Here is a 13696-nt window from a genome sequence, read left to right as displayed (position 1 = left end):
TGGTGTTCAACATCAGCTTCCCAAAAACATCTTTATTAGAACAGGATGATCATACTGTTGTCAGTGTAATATAGGAGAATGAGAGTGACACAGTCCTGTTTTCATAAACAATGTACACATAGCATTATAAGTAAGTGTGTGTGATGGATTAGGTTGGGGTCAACTATGGCAGTGTATCCATCCATTAAGCGATGCATAGCCTGCCAACACATTTTTTCAAGTTCATGTGAGCTCACATATGCATTTAGACTATGCATGATTCACCCTTTCCAAAGCGACATAGAAACTTTTCTTGTCATCCAAACTGTGCCAGCCGATTGGTCCAATCTCACAATCTGCACAGATGAGATACTTGATTCTCCCCACGTCCTTAGTAAAGCCCACATTCTCAAAAGTGTACATGTCATCCACAAACCAGTGGGCGGTCAGTGTGTCCCCGTCCACTAAGCCCTCTGTGGTGCTGAGACCGCTCTTTTTCCGCATGGATGGTAGGAACAGCTGGTGGGAGAAAATACAGCCTCAGATGAGATAAAAACACTTCCAAAATAACTCAAAATCAGTTTTGCGGTAGTTATGGACATAGGATATACATGAAAAGGTTGGCATGCATTCATCATGTCTTTTGTTGTATATTCTTAGCTGGAAGAAAGATATATGAAAATCTGAATACATCATCAGAAACCTCCACTGGCAACCTGTTTCTTTTCAATATCCTCCTCCTGGTATCCAAAGCTTTGAATGGCCTCAGTATGATATTATGCTCTCTGTGTATAATTTATTTGGTTTTGAATTATCCTAAAGCAATTCACTGGTGTACCTGTCTTAGCATAGTTGTTCTTGTACAGTGGGGCTCGAAAGTGTGGGCATCCCAGGTAAAAATTTGTATTAATGTGCATAAAGAAGCCAAGAAAAGATGGAAAAAATCTCCAAAAGGCATCAAATGACAGATCAGACATTTGTATAATATGTCACAAAAAGTTAAGATTTCGTTCCCATCATTTACACTTTCAAAAAAACAGAAAACAAAAAAATGGCGTCTGCAAAAGTTTGGGCACCCTGCCGAGTTAATACCTTGTACTGCTTGATTTGAGGCGTGTTTAGGATCATTATCTATTTGCAGAAGCCATCCTCTCTTTAACTTCAGCTTTTTCACAGATGGCATCAAGTTAGCGTCCAAAATTTGCTGAAATTTTATTGAATCCATTTTTCCTTCTACTGGTGAAATGTTCCCTGTTCCTTTCTTGGCTTCTTTATGCACATTAATACAATTTTTTACCTGGGGTGCCCAAACTTTTGAGCCCCACTGTATGTAGGTGTGTGAGTATATATGTGTATAAATGTACCTTTCTGCTTATTGTTTTTATTTAGTTTTCAGATCCTTTACTCAAGTAAAAGTAGCAATACTACAATGTAAGAATTATCCATTGCATGTAAAAGTCATCCATTTTAGTACTTAAATAAAATAACTTAAGCATTATTAGCAAAATGTACTTAAAGTATCAAAAGTAAAAGTACTCAAAGCATAGACACTACCCCTGTAAGTGTTTTAAAATCAAACATGATCATACTAGATTGCTGATGCATTCATATGTAAGTAATATTTTACTGTTTACTGTAGGTGGTTGAGGGGAAGCTATTACATTGGGTTGTTTAATCTATAACACAGTCATATTTTAGAAATGTATAATATGTTTTAAATGTAACAACCTATTTTGTAAATGTATTTGTAAGCCATCGATCTAGTGGAACAAGTACAATGTTTCCCTATATGAACAGTATTGGAGTGTAAAGTAGCATAACATAGAAATAGTTATGTAAAGAAATAGTGCCTAAAAGTACACTTAATGTGCATAGTTGTTGTACCTTGGATGAAATTTTGCTGTACAAAACTATTAGGTTGATAACCTGAGAACAACCAGATTAAATACCCCTAAAGCAATATATCAGCCACTACTGTTAGCCCATCGCCTAATATCAGACTTACCTCTTTCTCTGCAAACACAGCCACCCCAGGGCACAGCACCTTGGATCCGCAGCGTTGACACACGACAGACTTGCTATTCTTGCCGTCCTCGGAAACCAGGTCGGAGCGGTCCGTGCTTGCTTTGGACGGTTGATTGTTGTCCATCTTGAACCCTGACAAACAGCAGATTCACTTTGATGTGTGCACTAAACAGGCGTGGGATCGTACCTAGCAAACTAAACCAAGGAACCCGTAAGGGCTAACTGGCTTATAGAGCTATCTTAACGAAGAGAGAGATGAGGCGCGCACAGAGAGAGGAGAGAGAGAGAGAGAGAGAGAGAGAGAGAGAGAAAATAAGAGAGAGAGGCCGGAACTACAAATCTTCGGAACCTTTGTAGTGCGGAAGTCCGTGAGAAAGAAACTCAGCAAAAGAATCATGGATGTATTATATTGGAGATAATAGTTGTACTCACAAATGTTTACATTTGTTATCACCCACAACATATGAATTATGGCAATCTTAAAGCTGAACTACAGTCTGAGATATTTACGTTAAAGGCTAGCCAGATGAACGACAAACTGTAAACCCCACCCTTTGCATTTATGCTATCTTTGCTAACACTGAATGCAACAGACTTAAGACCAGGACAATTACTACATTACACATCTATAAAATGTGACACAGACTAAATAAAGTCAAATAAGACGTACCTAAATGTTGACGTAAAGACTAGGTTGAATGCGACAATAAAGTAGTAAGACAGACTTTGCTAAACCTGGGCTAGCATACTAGCTGGTCTTGAATTGTGCCAGTCACTAAATGCTCTCGTCAGGAAACACATGGATGTGCTTTGGTTCCTCAACAAACAAACAGGCTCTGTAGTTAATAATAATTCTGCCACCTCTGTTGACGTTTGAAAATAAAGGTAATGTAGGAAGTAATAATTGTGACTAAGCTACTTGACAACGGAGATGTACAATAAATTATGCATTTACCACAGAAGATATATCCAAACTTGACTAATTTGAGTTGAGCAATGGTGGCAGAAATATTCTGATGTTTTACTTGTTACTTCGTTTAGATGTTATTATACCACAATATAAAATACTCCAAAATTACTCCACACGTAAAAAGCCTTCATTTACATGTTAACCTTAGTAAAAGTACACTACATTAGCAGCAAAGTAATAGAATGTTTTATGCAGTGTGACCCCTGTCAGTATTGATTGATTTTTTATTTTGGTGCATTTCTTTCTATAAACAGAATTTTGTAATGTAACTATAGCTTTCAAATAAATGTAACTGAATAAAATATACATAATATCTGCATATAATGTAGTGTAGTTAAGTAGAACGTATAAAATTAATAAATCCTGGCTGCCCAGACTGGTTTTTGGGAAGACTTTTCCAGTAGAATTGTACCCTGAGGAGACTGGAGATGTAGTATGTAGTATGTATGTCTGTGTTGCCCTATATAATATGCTTGCCGACACTGATGCTACAGTGTCAGATACACTCACCTAATGGCAGCATCTGGAGAGTTTCTACCAGGTCAGTGGGTTAGGTTGACTGCTGGAGGAATCAAGCCACGACAACTCTCAACTGAGGCCATCGCACGGCTACAACTACAGTCCTAAACAAGCTGAAGTAATTCCTAGGTCTTGTGCCCTGGCATGAGCAGTCGTTAGGAGAGGTTGTTTAAACTAGTCATGTAGATTTTGTGAAAATGGATGCAGAGCCTATGCATTCAACGCAAGAGGCGCGATAACATCTCTGTTGAGCACCTCATAAAAGACTAGATGCAGGATTCAGTCTATCAGATGTCTTGATTGAGAAGAAAATGTCCATCAACAGACTATGGGAGAGAGGTTTATAGGAGTTATTGGAGTGCACTGCATGATCCAAATTCATTTTTTAATGTTGTTGTTGCATAATTCACTTTTGTATAAACCCTTGAAATACATAGGACCCAGTAATAACAAAAACAAATATTTTCTGTTTTAAGATAAAAAATCCCACATACCCCCTAGCCATAGTTACACAAGCACACCCAGCTTGTGCCATATTTTCCCCAATACCAATACACAAATTCATCAATATTTATTTTTAAAAAGTGATATCCCATTGTTAGTATACTGTGTTTCACTAGTCTAAAAGCCTCCTGTCCACGAGCTTGTCAAGCTTCTACTAACAAACCCATTTTCAAAACAATTCCTCTAAATTGTTCAGTGCTTCACCAAAGCTTAATTTGCCCATCACCATCTTCACGCACTTGCTTACTGCTGATTAGTCTCGCTTTGCCAGACCCTGCTCTGGTTTAAACCAATCACAATCATCTTGGGCGGTGCTACAGAGCACCGGAGAAAAGCCGCGGTATAGCTGCAAAATAGGCTCGGAAAAAAACTTGTTTTGGTGGAACATTGTGCGTTTCAAAATTGTTTTAGTCGTGCAACAGAAAACTCAGATTGGACGGAGCTTGCTGTCTGGATTTAGCCTGCAGAGATCTGAGAAAAGGTTAACCATAGTCCTCATAAATCAACTGGAGTTTAAAATGCCAACACAAAAAAAAGTCCCAGGCAACGGATATCCAACATAATTGATTGAAATCAGGTGGAGTTTCTTTAACTGTCTATGGATTTTCCGCTGATTGACATTTGCAAATGTATTGGCTTTGAAACAACTGGACACCATGTTTGACATGTGGAAAAAAGATTTATTCCAATATTTTTCCAAGATTACCATTAATAAATATTTATGTTTACATTTCAGTGAAATGTATGATTTATCACTTTCTACACAGGACATTACACAAAGTCAAGAATACACATTGTTTTAGTCTTTGTAATAAAGCTCGAATAAGTTGATCTAGAAAAAGGAGTCTTAAACAGCAGTTGATACAACCTATCCATGGAGTTGTAAGTTCAATAATGATTTCGATTGTATATATGGCAAGGAAAACAAGAAAAGTCAACATCTGGAAATCCACGAAGCTCCCTTGACTGTTAAGATAGGCCGTTTTATTTCCATTGGCCTAAGGCACAGGAATACTAAAAGTTTATATCAATCATACATAACACATTTTAAACCCCATATGGTGATTTAAAGTTTTGAATTGAATAGTATACATTAAGGTGCATTTGATATTTACACCTATCATTGCATCTGAAATATAGCACAAAAGGAATATCTCTAGCTGACAAAAACACAATTTGACTGATCCAGATCTGTACATTGTGCATTGCCCAGGAACTATTACTCTAGAAATGAATCAAAGACGTGTTGCATGACTAAAACATGATGGCTGGGGAGTTCTTTTAACTTCTGCATTTTAAGCATTTTAGTCTAACATCAGCTGACCAGATTTATTTTTGCCATTGCAGCTTTTCTGTGCCATTATTTAATTTGAAAATCCTTTGTTTGGTAATATGTCAATTAACAATTCAACAACATGCAAAGGAACTTTAAAATGTTTCAGTATAAAGTTAAAAGAAACTGAGAAATCAGTTTAAGTATCCAACCGCTTGATTTTTTCATGATTTGGTAATAATTCTGATGAGCATTCACCTTGTGTTATTCAGACACATCTAACAATCATTTGTAGAATTTAAGATCTATGTTCCTTTATTATTAATAATAATAATAATAATGTATTTTAGACTGATTGATTGGGCCTTTAGAGTACAGTTCATGTTTTATTGCAGAGCGGGCATTGGTGGGTTCGTACTAGTCCTCCAGGTTTTAACACACAGCTGCACAATCAGTCTCAGCACAGATAAAAAACATCTGGTGACATCTATATACACACTATATGTGTAAAATGTTATCCTCCTAACACAAATGTGTGAGCGGGCCCTCAAGTACCTAAATGGTCCTGGACTGCTCTACAGCTCACTCCTGGTGGACAGTACATTCATCCTCTGATCTGCATGGAAACTGGGAGGAAGGATAGGAATTGTTTACAGTATGTGCCCTCTGCTACATCACGAATAATACTCTCTGTATTCTCTGTGCAATGGTAACAGACTATGAAGACGGGTTGGGGTGAGCTTCTAAGAAGTGACCATCAGTTTCAGGAATATACGATTTTGGTTTAAAAATCTCATTGTGACCTTACTTGAAAATGTAGACTTCAAGTTTCATAATTATTGACAAAGAAGTGCCTGTTGAAGTTTCCCTCCGCAGTTCAATGGCTAGTCAATGCTACTTTATTGGAGCAAAAAAGAGCCAAACATAAAGACCACCAAAACCCAAACAAGATGTTAGCAAATCAGAAGTACAGAAGGAGCAGTAAGTGACTATATTGAATTCCAGCAGCATTTTAAGTGATTGTGTTGTGTGTGTGTGTGTGTGTGGTCTGACTATAAAGAAAATTATGAGTAAGTCACAGTCAGGCCTCTCAGAGTAGAGTGTCATCTGTGCATCCTCCCTCCAGCCGTAGCGGAACTCCTGCAGGTTGGAAACCCCGTAGAAATGGATAAATGCCGCTGCCACCACCAGAACATGAAATATCTGATGCGAGTGGAACTAGAAGGAGAGAAAGAGATGTTTATGTTAAAACTGCTCTGACATGTTTGAATTTCTTTAAACCAATCACAATCATCCTGGGTGGGGCTAAGGCCCAATTGCGGAAATAGCGAGAGTGGAGGATAATTCGGCGCATCAGGGTTTATCCCAGCAATGTACATGCGTTGAGCCAGACTATGAACACATCAAACACTAACCCAGATGTCACACTTTCCAGGAAAATAGCGTTCAGGGATTCTGGCTGCATAGAGACCAGCACCAGTGATGTACATGGCACCCATCAGGTAGAACCAACCCATCTGGCCGACTGTGGTGGCCTTAACAAAGCCCTCCTCAATGGTGAAGTGCATGGTGGGGACGATGCCGCTAAGTCCAAGACCCATGAACACACCTTAGAAGACCAAGGACTTCAGTTATTTTGTGTAATTTTGAAACACGTCAACATCTACTAACATTAAAATTATAACCTAAAGCAAACTTTACAGAGGAAACTAAAAAGTGCACATTATCATCAAATGGTTGGTACCTGCTCTTGTTGGTCTGTGACGAGGTGTAGAGAACCGGTCCCACTGGGCCACTATGATGGCGGCAATGCCGAGGACACATACAATGGTGAGGTAGATAAGTCGAGGTTGAGGGGAACAATAGAACGAGTAGTACAGCCAGGGCACAAAGGAGCCCATGATCAGAAGGGCAATGCCTGAGTAGTCAAGCCTGAAGAGAGGGGGTGACACAGAGATAACAGCTGGGTTTATGGCTGGATGGAAGAAAGCTAATGTTTTGTCATGTTTCTAAACACATGTATATTCCCCATAATAGAAAACAACTCTTTTTGATTACTGACAGTAACATCAATGTGGTCCTTATGGTAATAGTTTTATTACTCACTGTTCATTTAGGCCCGTGCATGTATACAGTATGATAATTCAGCCTAAATTAACTTGATGCCACAGCAGTCTGTCAGAGTAAATGCGCTAATCTACCACATGTAACCACAGATTAGTATAAAGCTCTTCATCATGCCACACAGATTGCTGAGGCATCACGTTTGTTTTGATTGAACAATGGTCCATTTTCCCTGAATAATGATTGTGGGTGTATTCCTTATTATTTGTAAAACTTTAGATGGTAAGCTAGAGCTGCAGGTCTAGTATGAAGAAACATATGGCTGCCTGAAATTAAAAACCTGCCTACTCCAAAACGGGAAAATATTTTGACAGTTACAGTTGACAGTTGATGATTCCTTTAAGGCATTCAAGGCAGGTGTGTGAGAAGCAGTGTTTGACATTGTGATGCCTTACTTGGAGAAGGTGCGAGACACTTTCTCAGAGTGGCAGTAAACGGTATGAAAAAGCCAGGAGAAGCTGAGGCATAGCACAGCTCCCAGGAAGAACATCCCAAACACCACTTTCTCTTGCAGCGGGGCCATAAAATACATGTTAGGCCGCAACATGGTTAAGGTGCCCAGACAAATGAATAAGATCAGCCCTGAGGGAAGAAAATAGTCTAGTTTTACTAACAGACAACAAGAGAAGAGCTACCCAGTCAAAATATATGTTATTACACTAACATGTCTGGTTGTAAAATTAGAATATGCTGCTAAAACCTTAAGTTCAACAATTTTAGGAATGTTACGTAAAGTGTTCAATTCTCACCTAAGAGGTGAGTCCAGATGTTTCCTGTCTCAGTGTGAATTCTGAAGATGCTTCCAAAACAGGCCCGGAAGGAGGGCATTGGGGGCCGATGTCCATGCAGGAGGTAATCGTTGTCCTTTAGCCACTCTGGCAGAACATGGAAAGGGATTACCCTCCAGCGCCCCTCCCAAACCTGAAAAATAAAAATAGCTTTTACACACAGATGCATATATTTACAATTACTATGTGGCCCTCACACTGAACGCCCGCAAGGATGATGCAGAGTCTAATATTTTGCAACAATTACTTTACAAGCGCTGATAATCTTTATTGAGATTTAAGTAGAAAAGACACTATGTATTTTGTGTTATGAGTAGTTGTGGAAGTTCCAAAAAATATTTTTGTATTTTCCAAGTTCTTTAGTAGCAGTAAAATCAACCTTACACCTTACAATTTGAAAATATGATAAATAGATATGCAAATTAGAAGAGTCTTTTTGATTTATTTTAAACTACCTTGTTGTTGGTCATTCTAAATAGCCACGTATACAATGTCTATTTCTTTTAACAATGAAGCCAGCATCATCGCCATCTTTAACTTACTTACGTACATTAAGTTGACCAGATCTTTAAGATAAGGGTTCTTCTCAATATCTAGATGTATAGATGTTTTACTGACCAATAAATTATTTTGTCTCCCATAGTGACATGTGCATGTCTTATACATACAACATGGCTGATAGGGAATCCTAAAAAAAACCACATGACTCACTCAAACGACAAAGCAGTCACAGGTTAATCCCTGGTTGTTGCTGTTCGCCCACATCTGCAACTGCCATTGAAACCAACACACCTTTGAGATGAACAGGGAGTTGAGTTTCAGCTCATTTCTTTTCACCAATGCAATATTTATGCTGGGTGCCAAATTGTGCAATGTCATTAAGATCTTTTATTCTCCTTATTTTGTCACATTTGAATGTTCACCAACCAACATTTAACAATCACAATCAACTCTCTCTTTTGTTCTTCTTTCTTTTCTTTTTATTAAACTAAATTTTCTTTTGTTTTTATTAAACAAGCCATTTTACCTTGTGTACAAACTCCTCCATCTTCTCCATGGCATGGTGAGCCTGAAGTGGTAAGGTCAGGACCTCTCCCACCTCATCGTCATCCTCCTCTTCCTCCTCAGCAAGCATTGAGGCTCCCTTAAATAGATCATAAGAGAATATTGAAGCGAATGAGCCATGACAACTACTCTCTGGGAATTTTGTGAAACAGTCCTACCTCTGAATGGACGCCTTTAGACGCTGCAGGTCGCCCCCCTCCCTCCTCCAGCAGTGGCCCCAGCTCCATCAGCTCAGCATCTGGGACATTGCAGTCCTCAGAGATCCGGCAGTCTGCATCACTTGCAGACCCGTTTCGGCCTGACATAGGGAGGCTGCCTGATGACCCACTCACAGCCTCTGTAGTCTGCTTCAGGAAGTTTACTTCAGTTTTCTCTTGAACAACCAGAATCAAAATCAAAAACTCTACTGGCTAAGTATGTTGACATACACAAAAAATGTTACTCCAGTTCTCAGTGGCTCTCAATATACTCAACAAATTTACAGTAAGATACAAATAAAGACCTAGAGCTAAACAAAGACCATAAACTACATAAATCAAACAGGCACACTATTATAAACAGGCAAAAGGTGGAATACAAACAGTATCTATACGCAGATCAGATTGTTACTTCCGGTATGTTATGCATAATACAAGGTTGAGTCCAAAAGCTGGAATAGGTTTTACAGAGACAATAAATAAATGTAATTGTAATTATTAATATTGCTCCAAAAACTGAATTTGACCTGAAAGGGGATCAGCTATCAGTAAGTGAAAACACAGAGATTTTATTTAGGTCAGTTATGTTACTGTGGCCTATAAATGCTTGTCAATAAGGATAGAAGGTCTGACGTTACTTAGTTGGGGTGTTAAAATTAATGATTGCATCGACCTTGACAATTCTGCATCGATGCATTGACATACCATATGTGATTATTGCCTAATGATGTTACTTGCTGATTTTGCAGTCAATGCTTATTTGTTTTTGCCTTTCGTCTATCTTCTGCTGTATTCCGACTCATTCTTAGACGCTACATTCAGGAAGTGTCTTTTTTTTTTAAGAGCAGATACAAAAAAAAGGGGAATTCATATATGTCTGGCTGCTTGAATTTGTCTATGAAATGATGTGATGCATCGTGATGCATCGGAATTGGTTTAAATCGTTGACAGGATAATATCAATGTAATCAAATCGTGAGACCAGTGAAGGTTCACACCCCTGTTACTTAGTCTAAATATTTTAAACAAAAACAAGTTTGATATATTGTCACACACAAATTGGCCACAATTAAATATTATTTACTGTATGAACGATCAAGGCGCTCTATAGGAAAAAAAAGTCTTAATCTTTTTGCAATTACAACATTAGTATTATCGTTATTTATTTAACAGCCACAATAAACAGGTTGGTCCTGAAATGACATACTGGTGCATCAGTGATAAGTTGCTCTATATACAGAGATGGTTATATGTGTGCATATATTAATGGATACGGTAAATGTACAGTACATACAGTCTGCATAACCTTATATTTTAACAATGTAAGGCTATAACGTAGGCCTACATTCTATTAGTCAAGGGTTATGTTACACTGGAATATATAGTCATGAGATATATTGTACTGGAATATCAGTAAGGTGATTTTGTATTGCAGGGTCATAGCTGATCAATAACTAACATATAAAGTGATAAACATGTAGCTACCTAAGTGCCGATTTAAAATGGCTGGTGGTTATTTTGGGTTTCATCCGAAATGTGTGTTTCATCGATCAGACATTCACAACAAGATAACAAAGGAGCGGCTTAATTTATTTATCGTTACATATAAACACTATGTCACCAGCCAAAATGATAATCGGTGGACATTTATAGTAGTGACAATACTCAAGACAGCATTATAGAGGACTGAGGCTGCAAAACAAACAAAACGTTTGACCGAGTTACTGCTGAGCAAAGCCTGCCAGACGGATGTTGATTAGCGGCGTCAGACGGAACATGGAGCACAAAATGTAAACAACCGCAAGATAACTGCTGACTGTATAACGAATATCCATCGTGTATTTACAGTTGGGTACACTTTATAGCAAGGAGCATAATTACATTTCAATTCAAAATCACGTAATCCTTTATAGGTTAGCAGGTCACGGATCGCTCAAGTCTCTTGCTAATCTTGCTAACGTTACCTTTCAGCTAGCTAACGCTAGCGCGGAGCAGTTGCTAACTAGTCGAGCAGGCGACACTGGTTTGTGAATCAACTTGCTAGCAGCAAGATAAGAGTCTTCACGACGACAACAACGTATAATGTTATGTAGATAACCTACTGAACTAGCATTTGCTATGGAAATTTTGTTAAATTGACATAACATACCTGACAAGATAGCCTTTAAACCAGGAAGGTGAATTATTTATCGATATGCGAAAAACAATCCTTTGCGGAAGTCGAGAGCTCTTCCGGAAACATAATCCCTACAATTTAAAAAAAAATAAAAGCACCAATTCACACATAGGAAAACAAACAAAATTACATACTTTGATCAGCAAAAACCTCTACTTGTTTACAATTACTTCACAAAATGTGAATACGGAAATAATTTATGTATAAGTCGTATAAAATGCATTTTTTATAGTGATTCTTTGGGAAGATTATTATCTGCAAATCATTAAAGTATCTTAATATTTAAAATGATAAATGTATCACAAACAACGAGCGTTTCTTTCTATTTAGAAGGTATTTGAGACCATATAAATTGTAGTCAATGTATAACAAATGTCAGAGACAGGAAGCACAGTATTGTACATCAGATCCATTTGAAATGCCCTGGACATGTTTACTTTTAAATGCAGTGCCTAACTTGTGGATTTACAGTAAAAGTCACTAAAAGTGGATTAACAAAGCATAGAAAGAAAAGAAAAAAAACATACAGGGTTTGATTATGAATGGATAACTGAACGGACACAGACCTAGGGGCCCAAAGTGTCAGAGGACCCCCCATGGCCTTCACCAGAAATATGTCACTGAAGAGAAACACACTGACCATAAAGTGATGCAAAGTAATCAGAAAGAAACATAAAACAATTAAAAAGATTCACAAAGTGACTACAAAAAGATGCACAATGACTACAAACCTTTCATTTTCTGGACAAAGACCCTGCCACTTAGACATTAAATACTACCCCAGACACGGTCTAGAACATAGACCCACATGGTAATGGTCTTCTATAAGGTCCTTATATTCTGTACCTCTATACAGAAGCTCTGATGTTTTATGTGTTGCTATACTGTATGTCAAAGGTGTTAGGTGGTGCATTCAAAGGAAAATGTTGTATGCTTAACCACATTTGATTGAATAGAGAAATGTACCATTTTTAATTAAATTTAAGTATGTCTGAACTTTACATGACAGTTTATAGTACTACATCAAACATTTCATCAACTTGGCAAATAACACAATGGTTAAAAAGCTTCCCCGAAACAACTCATTGAAAACTATTATAGGAATAGTGTTAATATGCTCATGTGGGTGTAGCTGCTAAAACATAATGGAAACATAACATAATGAAACCGTAAAAGTCTAAAGAAGGGAGATGGATTGAACATGATAGATTTTAAAACTACACAGCTTGAACTGAAATTTGGCACTGTATATTTAGGTAAAGTATTAGCTGAACTTAACATTCAGGATAAATATCTTCTCAAAATATTACTTCTAGCTTGCAAAAAAACACTAACTAAGAAGTGGCTAGAAAAGGAACCACCAAAAAAAGAGTGGATAGCAATTGTAAAAGAAACATTCAATATGAAAAAGCTGACCTTCTCCCTGAGACTTTGTGTTTATACATTTCAGAAGTATTGATAGGAATATTACATAGAAAGACAGGAAATATCTTTGTTCCATCTAGTTTTCAATCTGGACTGGATGGACTAAGATTAAGAATATATACAGATTTGATCCATTTTGCGCTGTCCTATGGGGGCTATCTGGGTAAGTCTCTTTCCTCTTTTGGGAATAATGTAAAACTAACCCTTAACAAAAGATTATAACTGTCAATATTGAGTTGTCTTTTCTCCTTTGTACTTTATTACCCTCAGTAACCTGACCCTGTTCTGTTTCTTTAAAGTGTATGAGGTTTACCCTAACACTTAAAAATAAGGTTTAAAAAAAAACTGTCTGAAGAAGAAGAAGTAGGCTTCTCTCTGTGCATCTGTAGACACCTTGTAAAAATATCCAAATTGCATATCAACTGTTGCCAGGTGAAGATTGCATGGATGTCAAGGTGGGGGAGCAGAGCGACCTTGCTCGTACAGAGCGAGGAGAACAAGTGCTGTAGCCTGTTCTGACCTTGTTGATAATCATGCACCTGTTTGTAACAAAGACTTTTATTCAAGTATAAGTTGCAATGTAATAATTTCTCCTTCAGTCTCATGTGTGGCTTCCCTTCGGCGTGCATGGAGGCTCTGTTTGCAAGCATTA

The 13696-nt window shown here is 37.8% G+C and overlaps 2 protein-coding genes across 3 annotated transcripts; both read right to left on the bottom strand.

Annotated features, from left to right (window-relative positions):
- LOC116687249 (guanine nucleotide exchange factor MSS4) lies at positions 1-2798 on the bottom strand. Of its 2 annotated transcripts, XM_032512450.1 has the most exons (3): positions 2675-2798; positions 1985-2136; positions 1-498 (listed from the first exon to the last, which is right to left on the bottom strand). In XM_032512450.1, the coding sequence occupies exons 2-3, from the start codon at positions 2126-2128 to the stop codon at positions 250-252; spliced, it is 393 nt and encodes a 130-aa protein (XP_032368341.1). In that variant the 5' UTR covers positions 2129-2136; positions 2675-2798; the 3' UTR covers positions 1-249. The 2 variants fall into 2 exon arrangements, with proteins under 2 accessions (XP_032368341.1, XP_032368340.1); XM_032512449.1 differs by lacking the exon at positions 2675-2798 and having other exon boundaries at positions 1985-2279.
- Positions 2799-5335: 2537 nt separating this feature from the next.
- On the bottom strand, positions 5336-11740 carry LOC116687236 (adiponectin receptor protein 1-like). Its single transcript, XM_032512433.1, is given in 9 exon segments — positions 5336-6395; positions 6398-6488; positions 6686-6879; positions 7015-7202; positions 7790-7976; positions 8144-8315; positions 9210-9326; positions 9406-9621; positions 11593-11740. Coding segments are annotated over 8 exon segments (1131 nt in total). The 5' UTR covers positions 9553-9621; positions 11593-11740; the 3' UTR covers positions 5336-6360.
- Positions 11741-13696: the final 1956 nt, after the last annotated feature.

Source organism: Etheostoma spectabile, chromosome 4 (genome assembly GCF_008692095.1).
Source record: "Etheostoma spectabile isolate EspeVRDwgs_2016 chromosome 4, UIUC_Espe_1.0, whole genome shotgun sequence".
NCBI classification, from domain to species: Eukaryota; Metazoa; Chordata; class Actinopteri; order Perciformes; family Percidae; genus Etheostoma; species Etheostoma spectabile.
Note: the sequence above shows the minus strand (reverse complement) of the source record. Positions and strands in the feature narration are given on the sequence as shown.